General features: G+C 50.2%; 1 protein-coding gene across 6 annotated transcripts in view; it reads left to right on the forward strand.

Moving 5' to 3' along the window:
- The window catches only part of CLK2 (CDC like kinase 2), a 167,071-nt gene that overhangs the window by 104,203 nt on the left and 44,502 nt on the right, over positions 1-18,366 (forward strand). For all 6 annotated transcript variants that reach the window (XR_011304148.1, XR_011304149.1, XR_011304150.1 and 3 more), the window contains 2 exons: positions 5,900-6,029; positions 6,123-6,205. Coding sequence is in view for 3 of the 6 variants with exons in the window: in XM_069650096.1 (XP_069506197.1) it covers positions 5,900-6,029; positions 6,123-6,205 (213 nt within the window). In the remaining 3 variants the exon portion in view is untranslated. The remainder of the gene's footprint in view (positions 1-5,899; positions 6,030-6,122; positions 6,206-18,366) is intronic.

Genomic DNA, 18,366 nt, shown 5'->3' on the forward strand with positions numbered 1-18,366 from the left:
TCCAAGAGGAAGACCCGGTAAAGCTGAAGGTGGCTCGGAAAAGATCAAGGAGGTCCAAGCAGGGTACGGCATCCAGCCTAACCGCGACGGAGAAGGCCCCGAAGGAGAAGGCCAAGCAGGAGAAGGTGTCGGGAGTGACCTCGAAGGACAAGCAGGACAAGGGTCCTGGCCTGACCATGAAGGCCCAAGTACACCAGACGAAGATGGCTCCCTCCATTGAGTGGGTGGTAGCTTCCCTCTCGAAGGCCGTCGGGGTGCACCCTCAGGGCTCCCCTCCGAAGGCAAGAGTTTCGCTCCCGCCCAGGATTCCAGCCCATCGAGAAGACCCCGGAGAAGATGCCAGTCATCTCCCTGAAACGGCCCCCCCACCGTCCCCCACCCCACCCCCTGTACGCGAACGGGGGGTGAAGTCCTCCAGGGCATCGATATCTCCTGCTGAAGATGAGTAGTCTCCCTCCAGACCATCCAGGAGGTCGGCAACGAAGAGGAAAATGTTTGGGGCCTGCCCTACGACGAGAGCGCTAACGAAGTGACGACAAGGATACCTTGGAGGACGGAGATTCGCTGGACAAGACTCCGGATCCCGCATCCTTACCCCAGGAGCCTCCTGCACCAGAGCCACCTCCTACACCGGAGCTGCCTCCCAGAGATCAGTCTGGACATTCTGCAGACCTTCCAAACCCCTTTTATCGGAAATAAAGATGAGGATGCTGGCGATGCCTCCTCCCACAACCCCCAGCAGCTCTGGTGCCACCCACCCTGCTGACAGAACCACCTTCCAGAGGAGGAAGAGGCACCCTATCTGCCTCCTTGCCACCAGACGCCTCCTTCACCTGCACCCCCTACTGGTGATACGGGGGTTGGAAACACCGACGACTGGCACGGATGGGGGACCTTGCGTCGCCTCCTCCCAGATCGGCTTGTTCCATGCAATGATTGCCAGGGCTTCAGAGCTCTTCCAGCTTGCTCCTAAGGAGGGTTTCTTATACCAGCGCCGCGGGGCGAAGAGAAAGATCATCCGGTCAGTCCCACTCTTGGATGTTATTTGGGACGAAGACTGGCGCTCATGAAGAACCTGTCCATGGCACCAGGGGAGCAGGACTACTTTGAGAAGAAATATAGGGACCCGGGCTCTGCTCCCAAGTGCTTGCGAGCCCAACCGTCGCCTGATTCAGTGGTATCCGCAGCAGCCTTTAAACAAGAAGTCGCCTGGTTCTTCATCTGGAAGAAGCTGGATGCTATAGGACGAACAGTTAGCTACTCTGCAGCGAAGTGAAAGCTGCCAATGTCCTCGCTATCATAGCATGCTACAACCAGGAGCTGTGGTTAAAGTTCTCACCCCTGCCCAACGACAAAAGGTCAGAAGCGTTGGAGATTCTGCAAGAGGGCGAGGTGGCGTTGGATCACTCCATCACGGTGGCCATGGACATCTCTGACCCAGGTTTCCGCCAGATGGGCAACATCGCGTGGCTGGCTCAAGGCCACCAACTATCGACAGGAGTTAGGCAAGGGTTTTGGACATGCCCTTTGACAGAGACAATCTGTTCGGGAAGGCTGTGGATGAGTCTCTCCAAGCCATCCAGGTGGACACAGACCGCACGTGCCTTGGGCACACCACAGCAACGGCAGCTGTCCTTTTGGTCCGCACTAGGCAAGTCACCCCGTTCTTCGAAGGGTTACGGTGGGGGTTCTTCTTCGTACCGCCAAAATCCCAATCCCGCCCCAGGAGACCAACAGGGGCTGCTCCAAGACCTTCGGTTCAGGTCGCCATCGCCAAAGACCCGCAGGCGGCCTGTCCGCCTACTGACGGATCTGGGGTTCTCGGTGAACTATGCAAAGTCCTGCCTGACTCCATTGCAGGACATGCTGTTTCTGGGATTGCGGCTCAACGGTGTCATGCCTAGACCGTCTGAGGAGAGGGTAGCGGTCATCTTGGGCAAGGTGCAACGGCTGCTCACTCTGAAGATCGCCACGGTGAGGGCCATCAAGTCTCTGCTTGGCATGTCATGCATTTACCTGATCAGACTATGTATATTATGGATGCGCCCACTGCAGGAGTTCTCGACGCCCGTTGGATACAAGTGTCTGGGAGTTTCCAGGACAAGATCTCTCGATGAGGGGTTCCATCAGGCGATGTGGTGGTGCGTGTGTTCTCATCTGACCGGAGGTGCCAATTTTCCAGGCCCCGCTACACCCGGCGATGGTAACGACTGACTCTTTCTTGGAAGGATGGGGAGCCCACAACGAAAGTCTTCACGCCAGAGGCCTGTGGCTGCCGAAGGAGAAGGCATTGCACATTGTTTTGAGCCCTCAAATAGTTCCTGCCGTCCCTCAAGGGAAAGGTAGTGCGAGTCTTCATAGACCATACCACCACAATATTTTACATCAGGAAACAGGGGGGGGTACAAGGTCCCCGGCACTCTCCAAATAGATGCGGGTCTTATGGCATTGGGTCGTCGCCCAGGGGATGTTGCTCATCCAGTTTCATCTGGCAGCAGTACATAACAGTGGTGCCGACTTTCTGAGCAGGGAGCTTGGCTCTTGCCACGAGTGGGAGCTTCGATAGGACCTAGTGAAGAACCAGTTCTCAGATGGGGCAATCCCCAGATTGACTTGTTTGCGGCAATGAAGACCAAGTGCTGGAGTCTTGCCAGCAGGTTTCCCCAACAGGAGAGCATGGGGGGCGCATTCTCATCCCCGTGAGGCGGCCTCTTTCTGTATGCTTTCCCTCCGTTGCCGTTGTTACTTAGAGTTATCCGTCAACTCAAACAGTGCCGGATGATTCTCGTTGCACTGGCATGGCCGAGGCAGATCTGGTTCCTGGGCCTTCTCAGCATGTCAGCGTCATCACCAGTCAAGCTGCCACTGGTTGAGATATTCTCGCCAGGGTAGGAGGCGCCCTTCTTCACCACTACCCAGGCTCTCTGAACCTGAAGGCCTGGCTCCTGCAGTGCTAGAATTCGGGGGCTACGATCTCCCGGCGGACTGTAAAGTTCTCGCCAAGGCTAGAGCGTCGTCTACTCTGAAATGTTATGGACTAAAGTGGAAGAGATTTGCTGTTTGGTGCAGTTCCCAGAAGATCGATCCACTGAGGGTCAAGGCCCCGCAGGTACTTCATATTTGCTGTCGTTGGCCAAATTGGGACTGGCCCACGCCTCCATGTAGGTTCATCTGGCGGCTAGCTCCCGCTACACCAGATCCCCAGGACGAACATCCTTGTGGTCGCACTGATTAGTCAATGAATTTGTCTAGGAATTCAAGGTACCATTCCGCTTGTTCCTGCCGGTGAAGGCTCCAGACCCAGCGTGGGAGCTCAATGTGGTTCTTACTAGGCTCATGGGACCCCCATTCGAGACTATGCATTCTGCACCACTCTGTTTTTGTTGTGGAAACCCGCTTTTCTTGTGGCCATCACCGCTGCACGACGAGTGGGGGTGATCCAGGCCCTCTCCTCTGAACCACCTTACTTGACTTTCCACGAGACGAGGGTGGTGCTGCAGACGCACCCCTCCTTCATGCCCAAGGTGCCGTCGGACTTTCATTTAAACAAGCCCTTGGTGTTACCAGAGTTTTTTCTGACGCCTTCGTCGCCTGCTGAAGAGACTATGCACTTGCTGGATGTGGCTACAGCGCTGAAGTTTTATGTGGCCCACATGAAGAGTTTCTGGCAAACCTCCCAGCTCTTTGTGGACTTTGGCCCTGTAAACCATGGGAAGGCCCTGTCCAAGGCTTACATTTCCAGGTGGTTCTCTGGCTGTATCACCCACTGTCACCATTTGGTAAACCGACCGCTGCCTGGCCATTCGAGAGCCCTCTCTACCAGAGCGATCGCTGCTACAACGGCGTTCCCGTCTGGTGTGCCCATGCTGTACATCTGCAGGGCTTCTACGTAGAGGTTGACGCACACTTCACGAAATTGTACTGCGTCGAAAGGGATTCCGGGGAGGAGTCCAGAGTTGGCCAAGCAGTGCTGCGCAACCTGTTCACTTGAAGGTGAGCCTGGTGAGGAGGTAAAAGATGCTTATGTTGAGCCTTGCCACCTCCTGTGGTTGTGCATGTGTGTACTGCTATGTATTCTTTATTCATGAGCTTGTGAATCTATGCCAGACCCCATGCTGGAGAAGGAACAAGTTACTTACCTGTAACTGTTGTCCAGCATGGGTCTGGCATGAATTTGGTTGAACCCCCCCATCTACCCCTCTGCGCCTCTTATCTTGGTCCTACTGCCACTTTACGTGCTACCACATCTGAAGATGGCTGCCAGAGGAGGGGCTTAGGTAGAGGGCAGTCATTGGCTGGGGGCAGTGATTGCTTGTTAGGAGAAAAACAGTTCAGAAATGAAACTGAATTTTTTTTTTTTCCTTTACGGAGGATTGGAGGATTCCCAGCCTGACGGGGAATATTCATGTGAATCCATGACAGACCCATGCTGGAAAACAGTTGGCGGTAAGTAACTTGTTCCATGTGCCTAAAGACAAGCTGCTGGCAGCAATTTGATGTTTACCGTTTGTCTTATTTCTAGTATGCACATTCGCGTTTACTGCATATGGCTACTAAATGTGGCTAGTGGCCTAAAATGTGGCTAGTGGCCTAAAATGGTCACACCACTAGACTTTCTCTTATACATCCGGCATATATTGGTTGGCCTTCTTCCTGCCTTGTCAAGAAATCCCATATATTTTGCAGGTTGGTGATGCATTTGTGTGTGGCACTCAGGAAGGGGGTGGGATTGTCTGGTCCCCTTTTACACTGGTGCCTGAAAGTCTGGGTGTGGAGCCCCAGCTTGTTTTTCCGCCTAAATCCTCACGTGGAGAAAAGGCATTGCATATATTTGATGTCCGAAGAGCGTCCTACTTTGTTTTACAGAATGAAGTACCTTCGTAAGAGCAGTCAGTTTGTTTCTTTTACCACCACAAGAGGGGAATCCTGTAAGCTAATCTAGTATTAGCTAATGTATTGCAGGATGGTTTGTTTACAGGAATTCTACAAGCTAGAACGCAAGCCCTTAGTTTTCACTCCAAAGGCACACTGTACAAGGGTTGCAGAGCCATGATTTTGTGGCAAATGTCCCTCTATGCCATATGCTAAGCAGCAACTTGGGAGTTCAGTCCATACATTTGCAAAACATTGTGTTGATAAAACTAGAGCAGATTTACCAGTAGGTTAAGCTGTTTTCAAACACTTCATTTCCATTGTTCCTTCAGCTCGCCCTTACACCTTCATGTACTGCTTGCCAATCTATGCAGAGCAGCCCAGTTTAAGCTGATTCACAAGCCTTTGAAAGCAGTCGTTACTTACCCTGCAAGTTTTTTTGTAGCTTGTTGGTCATACAAGCCCACCCATCTCCCCCACATGGAAGCTGTACTACCTGGGCGAGTCGATTTGTTAAAAAAAAAGGATGACTGCTATCTGTGCAGCATCATGGGCACACACACAAGTCTAGACCCTTTTTACTTTGGAAGTAAACCATTTGTGATACTCTACATGGACAATTTAGTGGTTGGTTTGAAGCATGTAGCAAACTAGTGCAAGCCACTGATTATTACTGCTTAAGGTCTGCCATGGTCTGCCATGTGTATCTTGCAACTCTTGGAGGTAATACAGATCTACACCTGGTGCAGGTAATTGCCTACCCTATTAAGTGAGGAACGAAAGAACCTGAAATCACCAGACAGTCATTTTCCCTTATTTTTGTTTAACTTTGTCATGCTGGCATCTGGAGAACTTTTTGGTATTTAAGTAAAATGCATGCGTTTAATTTAGGATTGCAAAGAGCTTGTTGGGTTGGTACCGTAACAGGGTTTTTCTTCACTTTCGTTGACTTTCATTACTCGCTGAGCAAGTACATTTGTCTAATTGTACATTTCCTTGTTCCCCTTGCCTGTCTGCCACCACTTAGAAAAGAGATGAGCGAAATTTGAAAAGCACAGCAGTAAAAGTGGTAGATTTTGGCAGCGCCACCTTCGACCATGAGCATCACAGCACCATAGTTTCCACAAGACACTACAGAGCCCCTGAAGTGATATTGGGTATGTTCTGTACTCTGGTCATATGCTCAATGCTAATCTTGTAAAGCAGTCCTATTAAAATGTTATTTGCTTGTCTTGCTACTTTTTTGGCAGAACTCGGTTGGGACCATGCCTGTGATGTCTGGAGCATTGGCACCATTGTGTTTGAATATTATGCAGGGTTTACGCTTTTCCAGGTAAGCACCATGACGAGTAAAATGTGTGTGGCAGTGTCCGAATGTATAAGAGAAACACTTGCACTGTCTGTCTTGTAAATGGTTGCTGCTAAGGTGGTTTGCACCCAACCAGAAAAAGCCTAAACCTCCCTTAAAATGTTAGTTGTATAGCAGTCTGGCTTAAATCCAGAAAGGGGATGTTGGCTGACACAAAGCTACGACAATGCCACAACCCCATCATTGAATATACACCATACTTGTATACAGAAGTGTGTAACTCTTAGTTATTATTAGTTGTCTGACTACTTTAGTAAGAACAGTAAAAATACCTAACGTGTTATACAAATAGCAATAGCAATTGTCAATTGAGACCCTCCAGAAACGCAAATGCACACATCAGTTAATAAAGTTCCAGAGGTGGTATCCATTTCCCCAGCAAAATCTATATGCACTTTATCAATAAAGTAGTACGCCTGTAGGCGCTAAAGTGCAACCAAAAATTACTTTGTGTAAATATGCATTGTGTGGAGTGCATGTCTTCAGTACAATTCTAGTCTTCGGTCTAAAACTCGCCAGACCCAAAAATAAATGCAGAGAAAAAATGTTAAAGTGCAGTTAAATGAGGCCAATTAACTTAAAGAGCACTTAAGATGGATGAATAGAAAAGTCCATAGAACTAAACTGGACAGGCTGTAGGCAATCTGCATATTTGGTGAAAATGCAGTTAAGTCTCACTGCACCCCAGAAGATGCTGCATTTCAGGGAAAGCCCCAATTGAAACCAATGGGGAAATGGTGAGACTTACTTGCAACCCCCGAGGGTGAACATCTCAAATCGCATGCTTTCAGAAAGGCTGCTCCTATAAGGTGAACAAATCCGTTAGGTACAGGGCTTCTTTTTTGAGTGGTTTTCAGGATGCAAATGCCAGGCTTTGGATCCCTGGGCCAACATCTATCCCAGTGACATACAATCAGTGGCCGTCCCTCGAAGTCCCCTCAAGCCTGAAACACAAGCAATGACGAGAGACTCTAGGGAGCCCTGCAAAGCAAAATCTGGTGGCTAGGAGGATAAGGAGAGGTTGCCCAGCCACAGAAGGTTTTTAAGCCTATCCCAGCGATTGCCCTGAAAGGAAGCATAGTTGCAGTAAGGACTTAAAAGAAAAATCTGGCAAAGATCGAAATGGTTTTGCTGATGTTGGGCTGATTTTTCCTTCTTGAGAAATTCTCCCCACTTTGAGTCTACTGTCATTTTTATTGGACAATTGGATTTTTGGACTGATTCCCCCGAGAGCGTGGGTACCTCTTTACACTTTCGTTTACTGACTTTGGGAACCCTCTGTTTTTAATACTTTTTTAATGGAGTTATGCTTTCCTCCAGGTTTTCTGGCATCTACATTTTATTATTGTTTGTTTATAGAGCGCGCCTGGCCGTTGAGCAACTGGGCGCTTGCAGTGAAATAAATCTTAGGTTACAGGTGCATGACTGTTACATTTCTTAGGTTACATACATATATTACAGTTCCATTACATTTCTTAAGTTACAGTATCATATATTACAGGCTCATATGTCGAGCATTACTTACAAGGCATATTTACTTACAAGAGAGATATATTACATTTATCTTAATCTTTTGTGTAGCACTGTCGGATGACTTACAGTATAGCTAAGTTACAGTTACAATGTTTGCAATGAGAATACAAAGTTTTTGGTATAGTTGGGGCGTTTAGCGGTCGTTATTTTTAAGCCAGAGTTTAGCGTTCGCTTTGAACACATGGAAGGAGGGGGTGGCTCTAAGTGTATCTGGGATGGAGTTCCATAGCTGCGCTGCTTGAATCGGGAAGCTGGACCCACCGATTCTTTTTAGTTTATAGTTAGGGACTTTGATGCTATTTGAGAGGGTCTTTCTGATGGGAAGTTCAGATGTGTGCTTGGTGAATTTTTCTGACAGGTATGCAGGAGCTTTATTATTCAGTTATGTGTAATGTTCAGGGTTTTGAGTTTGATACGGTCATTGATGGCCAGCCAGTGGACGGCTCTTCTGTGGGTAGATATGTGTTGTCCTTTGGGTATGCCTAGGGCTGTTCTGAGGGCATTGTTCTGCAGGGTTTGGAGTTTGTGTTTGCTGGTGCCTAGGTACAGTGCATTACAGTAATCTAATTTGGAGAGGATGAGGGCTCGCGCAATGGTGATGCAGCTAGCTGTCGAAAGGTATGGTTTGCGGGCATGGATAAGTTTGCAGGTATAGCTGGTTGCTGAGACTGTAGCATTTACTTGCTTGTCGAGGGTGAGGGCCGAGTCTAGGTAGAAACCTAAGGTTTTTACTTCTTTGGCTACCTTTATTTTGATGTCATCGATCGTGATGGAATTGTACAGCTGGGGTAGTTTGTTCAGTTTGTTGGTAGAACCAATGATTAGGAGCTCGGTCTTATCGTCAAGACATAAGCCATGAGTGGCCATCCAGGTTTGGATGATTTGGTAAATTTTGTTTGAGTCTGGTGTCTTTTTCATAGTCGCCTTGGATTGGGATGAGGATTTGGGTATCATCTGCGTAATTGGTATATGAGACCCCTAGTTTATCCAATATATCAGAGAGGCTTTGTGAAAATATTGTATAGCGTGAGTGACTCCGCAAGTGATGGGGGCTGGATCCGCTGCTGATGGAGAGAAGACTCTTATAGTTCTCTGGTCCAGGAATGAATTTATCCAAGCTGTGGCTTTTGTGGAGAAGTTGGCTGCCGATTTGAGGTGATTGCACAGTACCTTGTGATCTACCAGGTCGAAAGCAGCTGATAGGTCTAGAAGTAGGAGAATAGACACATCTCCTCTGTCTTTACGCTCGTCTAGCTGGTTTTTAAGATCAAGGAGTGCCGTTTCGGTTCTAGGTCCAAATCCAGATTGTCTTGACCCTAGTAGATTGTTGCTCTCCAGATAATCTTGGATCTGAAGGTATACGGCTTTATCTAAGATTTTAAGGAGGAACGGGACCGTTATTGGCCTATAATTGGGACATTGGGGTCCAGGTTAGCTTTTTTTAGTAGAGGTAGTATCCATGCGTCTTTAAGGTTTGTTGGCACAGAGCATGATTTAAATGAGGAGTTAATGAATGATGTGACGAAGGGGGCTAGTTCATGAGCAGCCTCTTTGATAATTGGGGCTGGACAGGTATCCCCGAGGCATCGGGATGGTTTCAAGGACAAGATGATGTTTTTAGTTTCTGCAGTGGAGATGGCTCTAAAGCTAAATTGGTTAGGGGGGTTTGGTTAGTGGCAAGTTCCTGGAGGATGGTTTCTTGCGTGGAGAGGGCGATGTTGTGGAGGGCAGATTTTTTAGCTCGTATTTTGTCTTGTAGCATTGTGATTTTGTTGCATAGGGCTTTTTGAATGTTGGTGCACCAGACTTTGTCTTTGATGCAAGAGTCTATGGGTGCAATTGGGGATTCTCATTCTCTCAGAATGGAGATTTCCCTGGTGTTCGAATTGGCTTTTTTGATTCTGTCATTGAAGGTCTTTTTTGCCTGAATGATTTATTTTTTGTAGCTGTTAGAGAGGGCAGTGAGAAGGTCTTTGTTGTGAGAGGAGGGTTTTTTTCTCCAGCAGGCTTCTGCATGTCGTTTCTCTTTGCGCAAGGCTTTTAGCGCGGGTGTGAACCACGTGTTCAGATGAGCAATGGGTTTTGATTTAGTGGGTTTCAGCGGCGCAATGGCGTCGATCGCGGAGTTGACGGTGTTATTGTACAGGTCAACTAGATCGTTGGGGTTAGAGAGCTGGCTGGAGTGGTTGGTGATGGGTTGGAGCAAGGGGAGAATGTTAGCGAGTGTTATATATTTTTTTGCAACGGGCGAGTGCAGATGGAGCATGAGGTTTGGTAGATTTAGGTTGTGGGAGGTCCGAGATAGTCAGGGAGATCAGATGGTGATCAGTCCAGATACAGGGTTCAATTGCCGTTATGAGGGAGGTGCAATTGATGTCTGCGACCCAGTCCAGTGTGCGACCTTTAGAATGAGTGGGGCCGTTATTTCGAATAGTGAGGCCTGCCTCCTCAATAGTGTTAGCTATAGTGGAGGCATTAGTCTCTTTTGGGTCTTTGTAGCCTAAGTTGAGATCTCCTAATAGGAAGATTTGAGTTCCCGGTTTGGCATTCGTATTTAGTAGGGTGGTTAAGTCCTCTTCAAAAGTGCCTAGTAGACCGGGGTCTGTAGATCAGGTGTATTGTGATAGTACGTGTGGCCGAGATTTCTAGTTTAAGGGAGAGTAGTTCAGCTGACGGCATAGTGAGGCGGTCTATTTCTTTGATAGTGAGATTGGCTCTACAAATAAAAGCTATGCCTCCTCCTTTGGAAGTTTCCCGGTCTTTTCTGAAGATGGTGAAGTTAGGGGGTATGGCTATCATGAGGGCAGGGCCAGCGGCTTTGTGAAGCCATGTTTCGGTAACTGCTAGGAAGTCAAGTTGGTTACAGGTGATGATATCGGCAATTTCCGAGGCGTGAGCTATTATGGATCTGGCGTTGATAAGACCACCCTTGAGGTTTTGAGTTATTTGCGTGTTATTGCTAGTGTGGACCTTATTAGGCAGAGTTTCAGAGGAATTGGTACAAAGGGTTAGATTGCAGCTAGGTTTCCTTGTGTGCCTGATTCGGCTGGTATGTTTGAGCTCCTTCTTAGCGTGGCTAAGGGGTATGTGAGTGCTAGGTAGTTTGGGAAGTCGGGTAGCCTAGTCTGGGGTTTCGTAGTTCGGTGGGGTAGGCTTGGCTCTGTAGGGCCTGGGAAAGGGGCGTCGGCAGTTTAGGTAGTCTAGTGCCTAGTCTAGTGCCTAGTCTAGAATTCTAGTGCGATACGATCAGCCTGTCTCAGTTGGGTCTGGGCTAGGGGCGCAGGCTGTTTGGGTAGTCTAGTACCTAGTCTAGAGTTCCTTAGTCCAGTTGGACAAGCCTGATTCAGCTGGGTCCAGGTCAGGGGAGCAGTCTGTTTAGGTGGTGGCTGTGTGTACATCTTTCTGATAGGCTGCCTTTCTGTAGTCAGAATATGGCGAGGAGCTGTTGTAAAAGCTAAGGCAGAAAGTGTAGAGTATGGCTAGATAGCCAATGGATGTGTTGGGCGTAAAGGGTGTCATAATGGTGTTAGTCAGCCGGTTATCTTGTGGTAGTTAGAAGTTTTAGTATTCTCGAAGTCTAAACGTGTTCAAGATTCACTATGATGATTAGAATACATGACTTGCGAGTTGTTAACAGCTGGCATGCGAATAGAGGGTCTAGATAGGTGATCTGTTAGCGACCATAGGGTGCAACATAAATCACTGCAGAAGGGCACAAGTTCAAATGCATAGTTCAGGTATACCTAGGTTCGATTTTTGCAGATAGGGCCAAAAAGCAGTCGATTTAAAATGCTGAGGTGGAGGGTAGGGAAGACCAGATTACTCACACCTCATAGACAGGCAGGGGGGGTTGCCCTGGGCCCTGGTCAGCTCAGGACAGTCTCTGGACAGTTGTTGGCCTTGCCATCAGGGCCTTTCCAGGAAGGGCCAGCTTACGCCTGCCGGTTTCCCATAGGCTGAGGAGGCGAGTCCAAGGCCCAATCAACACCAGGCATCTCTCTGGTGGGGAGGCTGAGCAAGGAAGGCCAGGAGAGTTAACACGGGCGGCCATCTTTGAAAACACACACCTCGTGTGTTACAATGGCGATTTGTTGGAGTTTCTGCAATTCACTGGGGCAGCGCAGCTCAGGTGCATTAAAAGCACATAATAGTGACAGCACACGATGTTGTGCGAATTTCGGGGGCTACCGCGCTTAGTGCGCTAAGAATAGCCAAAAACTATGGATGCAGTGCTAAAAGTGGGGTCTGCAGCATACCTTGATGTGGGGCTGCCTTGCCTCCGGATGGTGCTGTGAACCACTGCTCCTGCAGTAGTTCCGAGCTCTGGCAACACACAGCACTTTCTGTGTAGTGTTGCTGGAAGCTCTTTGAGCTTTCCCTCCTTTGAGCTTTCCTTTTTATTTTACCTGTTCGTTACCCAGGCAGTGGGACATTTGTCCCTCCTATATTTTATTGTGAGATCCGCACACTCACCTTATGTGGAGTGATGAGGGGAAACCTTGTCTCCTTTTTAAGTTTTACTAAATGTTACAAGTTCATCTGACAGGCTTGTGGCAGTGTGCCTTTTTAGCACACCTTTTGGTGGACTTTTATTGCGGGCTGCCATTGTAGCTGTGGTAAGGGACATGCATCACCATTTGCCTAAAAATGGGGGCTGGTCTCTTAAGGTCTGTTCATGATGACTTGTTCTTACTTGAGCCGCCTTCTACCCGCCTGGGTTGGAGGAGGCCTTGTTGGGTCTTTTGTCTTTGGCGGTTGTCCCTTGTAAAGTCTGTCAAGGCTCGGAGTGCCTGAAAGGACAGTAAATGGGGGAGGTTTGTCCTGCAGTGTGCCTGCCTCAAACTAGTTTGTGCTCTGGCTCGCTGTCACCATTGGACATGTGAATTAATAATTGGGCAACATAAGAGAGTAACTTGTCCATTCCTTTTGACAAATTCCAACTCGTAATGATTCTAATATCAGTAAAAAAATAAGACACAAATTTGGAGGCGAAACAAATAAAGTTCATAATCGACTTCCAAATACTGTGTTCATACTTTTAGAAATGCAGGAAAGTAGTGAGAGAGGATAGGGTCATCTCGTCTATGCCTTATCCTAGATGGGTGCTACCTCAGCGCTGCCTAGGGCAAGCACCAGTTATTTGGAGGGACAGCTAGATGTCTTTGACGGGGACATTTATGTATATGTAGGGATTCAGTCGAACAGGAATAACTTTTTAACTGAACGGTTCTGTCTATTTTGTGTTAAACCAATGGACAGCCACCCCCCAGTTAGAATTAATAAATGTCTGGTGGGCTTAGCCAGTCCTCTTTCATAAGAGGAGTGTCCTGGAGCAGAATCTGTCGCCCATTGAAACGGAAGATCTGAAAGCAACTTCTGCAGCTATTTCCAGTGACAGCCAGAGCCGCCTGAGCAACTGCTGCAGTCCCGACCTAAACCTGGGAAGCCCCGCAGAAGACGCTGCCTCCCTTGGACTGGTGGGCCTAACTAGTCCTAAGACAGACTGCATTTTGTGCCCTCCACGGAAGAGCTGCGATCTCCACGAACTGCAATTCAATACTCAGGGGTCCAGTGTCATTTTGCTGTGCAGCATCAACTGAAGTGCAGTTTAGTCTGAAACTTTGCAGGCATCTTCCTGGAACGCCAGAGACTGGATCACGCTCCTGAAAGTCCCTTCAGCCGAGACAAGTACCGAGAACCAGAGCAGAGTGTACAGCACAACTGTCCTTCAAACGAGCCTTGAAAAAGGGGCCAACGAGCCAGTGCTATGAAGATTTTCTATTGGGTGTCGATCTACTCTAGAGCCACCACCTAATCCATTGCAAGTTCTTTTCTTCAGGCCAAGACCAAGAAGCCTGAACCGGGGCTTGCTGTTGCCCCTCTGTGGGCACTGTACTGCTGCACAAGCTTCTTCCCTGATGAGCTACTGTTCAGCCCCTAGTAATTCCTGGGGCCTCTTTTCTTCTTGTGCTTCAGAGGGTTGCAGTTGAGCTGTTAACCTGCATTCCTTTCTTAGGCCTACACTGAGCTACATTCGGGTGGTTGTTGGTTTGTTCTAAAATCCACTTGCCACCGGTAGCGCCGTTGCGACGGGCTCCTCAGTGGCCAGGGAGAGTACAGCGTCTCCAGCATCTTCGACCAAGAGCCAACGCTCAGGATCTTCATAGTAAGTCTGACCATCCGGGCAAGCTCTTGGAGAAAACCCAGACAGACCCTACTGAGAAGGCCAAGGGAGAGCAGGCCTCCCTAAGGTGAAGGCCTCAGATGTACCTGGGCCTTCACGGCCTTGGTCGAGCCTGACCAAGACCCCTTCCATCGAAGGAGTGGTGGCATCTCTTGCGAAAGCGGCCGAGGCGGATCCGGAGGGCACGACCCTGAATGCAAGAGTATCCCTGCCTGCCAGGAGGGAGTACTCTTTTCATCCCATCAAAAAGACACCGGAGAAGATGCCCATCATTTCACCGTAACCGTCTCCCTTGGCAGCAGAGAAGGGGGGGGCATGGATATCTCCTCAGAGGAGGAGGTTACCAACCCACCGACCTTCCAGGAGGAACGATGCGTCGGGAGCAGGCACTACTTGAAGGAACCCGACGAGGGTGACTAAGGTGACTACGAGGAGACCGACTAGGAGCAGCAGGGCGTTGCGGCTTAGGCTGGTCCTCCAGCCCCTCAAACGCCCTCTCCTCAGTCACCACCTGGGGATATCTCGGACTTTCTCACTGCCCTGCATACCCTATGCTCGGAGATCTGGACGAGGATGCCTCTTGCGCTGACGGCCCCACCCGTGGCGCTGGGACCATCGGGGATCATCGGGACCCTCGGGAGGCGGATCCAGCCATGGTGACAGCTTGCACTGGCAAGGATGACGGCGGATTGGGGGTCTCTGCCTCCCAGATCTTCACCGCCGGCAAGATGAGCTTGTTCCATGCCATCATCTCAAGGGCCTCGGTTCCAGCTTGTCCGTGAGAAGTGTTTCCTTTACCAGCGCCGTGAGGGGAAGAGGAAGACAGTACTTTCAATCCTGCTCTTGGATGACATTTGGGACGAGGGGTTGCCCCTCATGAAGATCTGTTCCTCTGCCCTGGCGCAGAGGGACAGTTATTTGAAGAAATACAGGGCACCGGACTCTGCGCCCAATTGCTTAGTCACAGCCGTCTGACTCTGGACAGTGAGGGGAAGATGTTGGATTCCATGGGGCGAAGAGTTATCACGTCTGCAGCAACGACCATCAAAGCTGCACACGCCCTTGCCATTGTGGCACGTTACGACAGGACAGGCAGCTCTGGTTCAAGATCGCGCCCCTCCTGGACTTCCTGACTACAAGAGGGCGGAAGCTTTGGAGATCTTACAGGAAGGCGAAGTGGCATCTGACCACGCCATTACAGTGGGTACGGACATCGCTGGCACAGGGTTCTGCTAAATGGGCAACAGCGTTTGCCTTTGGCGGGGCTGGCTGAGCGCCAAAAGTTCGCCAGGATGTTCAGTCGAAGGTGTTGGACATGCCCTTCAACGGGGACAATTTGTTCAAAAAGAGCGTGGTAGTCTCTTCAGGCCATCAAGGCGGACACTGAGACGGCTCGTGCCTTGGGCACGCTCCAATGACGGCGGCCGTCCTTTCATACTTCCGGTGGAAAATCCCAAGGTTCTTCCAAAGGATTCGGTGGAGGGACTTCATCCTACTGTCAACCCTCCCGCTCGTCGCCCAGGAGACCGACGGGGGCCGTGCCAAATTTGGAGGAGGACGCTGTTGTCGCCAAGGCAGCGCTTCGACGTCAAAACAGGATTGAACAGGCCGTTGCGTCGGGCCCACACCCGTGCACCCCAGTGGGAGGCCGGCTGGCAATCTTCGTCAGCATGTGAAAGACCATCTCCAACCACTGTTGGGTGCTGGACACTCGCCCACGGACACACCCTGGAATTTCAATGAGTGTCCACGAATACCACCAGTGGCCCGGCAGGAAAAACATGTCCCTCAACTGCTGCTGGAGGTGTGGGCCATGCTAAGGAAGGGCGCAATAAAGCTCGCCCCAAAGAGGCTCTGGAGTTAATGCCTCGTCAAAAAGGCCGGCGGATGGAGGCCCATCCTAGACTGTGGTCTGAACAAGTGCACCAGGTCCCAAAAGTTCCGAATGGTGATTCTTAAGCATGTTCTAGGACAGCTAGAAGAGGGGGATTTCCTGTTGTCGCTAGACCTGGAGGATGCTTACTTTCACATCCCCATCCACAAGGGGCACTGCCAGTTTCTTCGCTTCGTGGTTCAAGGGTAACATTACCAATTCAAGGCCCTTCCCTTTGGATTGAAGTCGGTGCCAAGGGGTTGCACCAAGTGCCTGGCGCCGGCACAGCTGCGTCTACGAGGATCCACATATACCCTTATTTGGACGACTGGCTCATCGGGGAATACTCACAGGACATCGCCGTCGACCACACGGCGAGGACCGTCTGGCTCCTGGCGGATCTGGGGTTCTCGATAAACTATGCAAAGTCCTGCTTGACTCAATCACAGGACGCACTGTTTCTGGGAGCCTGTCTCAACCGTGTTGTGCCTGGCGTCTGTCAGAGGGGAGGATAGTGGCCATCTTAGGCAAGGTACAACGGCTGTTGGCCCTGAAGATCGCAAGGGTGAGGTCCATCAAGTCTCTGCTCGCATTGATTTGGTCGTCATGCATATACCTCATTCGATTGTGCAATCTGCGGCTGCGTCCAGGAACAGGAGTTCCTCGACGCCCGTTGGATTAAAGTGTCAGGAAGCTTCGAGGACAAGATCACACTCATAGTGTCCGTCGAGCAATCTGGTGGTGAGGAGTTCGCGCACATCTGTCCGGCGGTGCAGATTTCCAGACACCACCACACCAGGAGACTGTTACGACGGACGCCTTTCTAGAAGGATGGGGAGCTCATACCAGAAGCCTTCACACGAGAGGCCTGTGGGTGCCGGAGGAGAAGACGTTTTACAATTGTGTTGGAGCTGCGGGTAAGAGTTTTGGGCCCTCAAGTCTTTCATTCCGTCCCTCAAGGGCAAGGTGGTCTTCAGACAACACCACCACCATGTTCTACATCAGGAAGAAGGGGGGCACTCTCGTCCCATTTCACCTGGCAGAAGTGGAGAACAGTCGCCGACTCCCTCAGCAGGGAGCTGCGCTCTTGCCACGAGTGGGAGCTTCGGCAGGACCAAGTGGATCTCCTTTTCCGCAGATGGGGCAATCCCGATCTATTCTTGACAGCGACAAACACCAAGTGCCGGAGATTCGCCAGCAGGTTTCCCCAGCTGGGGAGCATGGGGGAACGCATTCTCATTACCCTGGGAATGCATCGTTTCTGTATGCGTACCTGCCGTTGCTTCTTCGGACTATCGATTAACTCAGACTGTCCTGGGATGATCCCGGACCTTCTCGACATGTCAGCGGCCCCTCCAGTCAAACTTCTGGTGGGCGCAGATCTTCTCGCCATGCAAGAGGGCTCAATTCTGCTCCACGACCCAGGATCGCTGAACCTGCAGGCCTGACTCCTGTAGCGTTAGAATTTGGAGGCTACGATCTCCCAGCGGACTGCAAGGAAGTGCTTGCCAAGGCCAGAGCGTCGCCTACACATATGCTACGGACATAAATGGAAAAGGTTTGCTGTTTGGTGCCGTGCACAGATGATCGAGCCCCTGAGTCACGGCTCTGCAGGTACTACCGTATTTGCTGTTGTTGGCCCACGCTTCCATCAAAGTTCATCTGGCGGCGATCTCCTGCTACACCAGATCTCCTGGACGATCATCCCTGTGGTCACATCGGTTGATCAAGGAGTTTGTCAAAGGACTATTTCGCTCATTCCCACCAGTGAAGGCTCTGGCCCGGCATGGGAACTCAATGTGGTGCTTACTAGGCTCATGGGTCCTCTGCTCGAGCTTATGCGTTCGGCGCCTCTGCAATTTTTGTTGTGTAAAACCGCTCTTGTGGCCATCACCTCCGCACGGCGAGTGGGAGAGTTGCAGGCCCTCTTGTAAACCACCTTATTTGACACCCCTCCTTCAGGCCCAAGATGCCGTCGGACTTTCATCTAAACAAGCCCTTGGTGTTTCCTGTATTCTTCCTGACGCCCTTGTTGCCGGTTGAGAGGACTTTGCACCCGCTGGATGTGGACTGCACGAAGAGTTTCCGGAAGAAGTTGCAACTTTTTGTGAACTTTGGCCCTGTGAACCATGGGAAAGGCCCTCTCCAAGGCTTCCATTTCCAGGTGGCTCACCCATTGTCACCGGTTGGCAAACCGACCGTTTGAGAGCCCATTCGACCAGAGTGATCGCTGCAACGACAGCGTTCCTGTTTGCTGTGCCCCTGCTTGACATCTGCAGGGCTGCTACGTGGAGGTAGACGCACACCTTCGCAAAGTTCTACTGCATCGACAGGGATTCCAGAGAAGAGTCCAGAGTCGGCCAGGCAGTGCTGCACAACCTGTTCGCTTGAAGGTAAGCCTGGTGAGGAGGTAAGCGATGCTTAATGTTGAACATTGTCACCTCCCGTGGTTGTGCATGTGTGTACTGCTATGTATTCTTTATTCATGCAAACCCTCCCGCCTACCCCTCTGCCGTCTTCTCTTGGCCCTACTGC

Source organism: Ambystoma mexicanum, chromosome 1p, assembly GCF_040938575.1.
Source record: "Ambystoma mexicanum isolate Mex_15411 chromosome 1p, UKY_AmexF1_1, whole genome shotgun sequence".
Lineage (NCBI taxonomy): Eukaryota > Metazoa > Chordata > Amphibia > Caudata > Ambystomatidae > Ambystoma > Ambystoma mexicanum.